Here is a 2,969-nt window from a genome sequence, read left to right on the forward strand (position 1 = left end):
TTTATATCGTTTGGTATCATTTGCTGTATGTTTGTTTATTTACCCATTTTTTTTTTCTATAGTTAACCATACTGCACTATTGCCATATTGTTTAAGTGACATGAATCAGTCAATTTTTTTTCATAATCTTTTTTTTTCTTTTTTTTTACTATTTCAAAATTTTATGTTTGCTTTCGATATCAAATGATAGTCACGTAGATCGCTTAATTCAGATTTCAACATTTTTTTTTTTTTTTTGCAATATCATTTAAAAAAAAAATATCTTGAATTTTTATTTTCTGAATTTCTAAAAAAAATCGACTGTTGGAAGACTGTCTATTTTCTTTTTATCGTGTCGATATGATGTTGGGTTATCGAATGTATTTTGTCTGGCTTAAATTCCTGCGTGTCTCCATCTTCTACATGTGAGTCACCATTGTGAGGCAGTTGATATGCTCTGTCGATGGAATCGCCACCATCCGCTGACTTAACGTGCGACACAGAGTGCTGTAAGAATATACAAAAATGGGAAACGTTATTACAAGAAAGAGTTGCAGAGGATGACAAGGAACAGTGATCTTCTTTTTTTTTTTTTTTTTAATTTTTTTTTTTTTGATTTTCCAGTTTCTTCTCTTTTAATGTTTAGTAAGCAGCATTTTTTTTTTTTAATTGTTTTTTTATTTTTTTTTTTGTTGGTTTCCAAATTCTTCTTACTTTTTTCTGCCAAAATTAAATGCAAAGGATTTTTAAGGAATTCCCCCCCCCCCACCAAAATCAGTCATGTTGAATTTTTCTTTGTTTTACCTATTTTAACATGAATAAGCGAGGGGGGGGGCAGAATAAAAAAAGGAGAGTGAGGGAGGAATTGGTAGCAGGGATTAAAAAAAAAAAAATTTGTTTTTGAAATCTTCTTGATTATTTTAATGTTTTGGGGGGATTATTTCAACTATTGTTCTTATTGTGATTATAAACTTGCACAACGTTTCAACCAATGTAACCACCAACCTTTTTCAAATGTACCTTATCAGCCTCGGGGAATTTGCACAAAATTTTCACTGGAATCCTTTTATTTAATCCACGGGAGTAGCTTGTTCTCATTCTGTTAGACATGACTGAGTAAATTGATGCAAAAATAATGTTTTTTGATGTTCAATATATATATATATATATATATATATATATATATAATATAGTAAGTTATAAAATATATATGGCGATTAAGCTACACTGAATATTCCGCGTTTTATCCACTCTAGGACTCCTCAGGCTAATGCGCGAATTTTGTGGTTGTCTGTCGTTTTTATATACGCACCTTTTATTAAGATTTTAGTTAGCCAATCAGCTTTCTAGTATCCATCGCACCCTTGCTATCAGCCAATGAACATGCTCTTACCAAAGGGCCTATTTGACCTCTGGTTGACCTGTTCCTTTGTGTGTGCTCTATTTAGTCTGGATATCTAGTTTCTTGACCTGTTTTAAATCTAGGTTAGGTTTTTTTTAATATATATATACATGCATATAATATATATATATATATATATATATATATATATATATATATATACATACATATAATATATATATATATACATACATATAATATATATATATATACATACATATAATATATATATATATACATATAATATATATATATATATATATATATATATATACATATAATATATATATATATATATATACATACATATAATATATATATATATATATACATACATATAATATATATATATATATATACACATACATATAATATATATATATATATACACATACATATCATATATATATATATATACACATACATATAATATATATATATATATACACATACATATAATATATATATATACATACAAATAATATATATATATATACATACATATATATATATATATATATACACATACATATAATATATATATATATACACATACATATAATATATATATATATATACACATACATATAATATATATATATATATACACATACATATAATATATATATATATACACATACATATAATATATATATACACATACATATAATATATATATATATATACATACATATAATATATATATATATATACATACATATAATATATATATATACATACATATAATATATATATATATACATACATATAATATATATATATATACACATACATATAATATATATATATATATACACATACATATAATATATATATATATACACATACATATAATATATATATATATACATACATACATATAATATATATATATTATATATATACATACATATAATATATATATATACATACATATAATATATATATATATACATACATATAATATATATATATATATACATACATATAATATATATATATTACATACATATAATATATATATATATATATACATACATATAATATATATATATATATACATACATATAATATATATATATATACATACATATAATATATATATATAACATACATATATATATATATATACTACATACATAATAATATATATATTATACATACATATAATATATATATATACATATACATATAATATATATATATATATACATACATATAATATATATAATACTACATACATATAATATATATATATATACATACATATAATATATATATACACAATACATATAATATATATATACAATAATATATATATATATATATACATATAATATATATATACATACATACATATAATATATATATATACATACATATATATATATATATATACATACATACATATAATATATATATATATACATACATATAATATATATATATATACATACATATAATATATATATATATAATATATATATATATACATACATATAATATATATATATACATGATATATATATATTACATACAATATAATATATATATATATATAACATACATACAAATAATATATATATAA

General features: G+C 19.9%; 1 protein-coding gene across 3 annotated transcripts in view; it reads right to left on the minus strand.

Moving 5' to 3' along the window:
- Positions 1 to 259: 259 nt before the first annotated feature.
- Positions 260 to 2,969, minus strand: part of LOC145266314 (uncharacterized) — a 516,717-nt gene continuing 514,007 nt past the window's right edge. For all 3 annotated transcript variants that reach the window (XR_013864698.1, XM_080121873.1, XM_080121872.1), the window contains one exon: positions 260 to 486. Coding sequence is in view for 2 of the 3 variants with exons in the window: in XM_080121873.1 (XP_079977999.1) it covers positions 399 to 486 (88 nt within the window). In the remaining variant the exon portion in view is untranslated. The remainder of the gene's footprint in view (positions 487 to 2,969) is intronic.

This window comes from Euprymna scolopes, chromosome 41, assembly GCF_053919585.1.
Source record: "Euprymna scolopes isolate OS-2025 chromosome 41, ASM5391958v1, whole genome shotgun sequence".
Lineage (NCBI taxonomy): Eukaryota > Metazoa > Mollusca > Cephalopoda > Sepiida > Sepiolidae > Euprymna > Euprymna scolopes.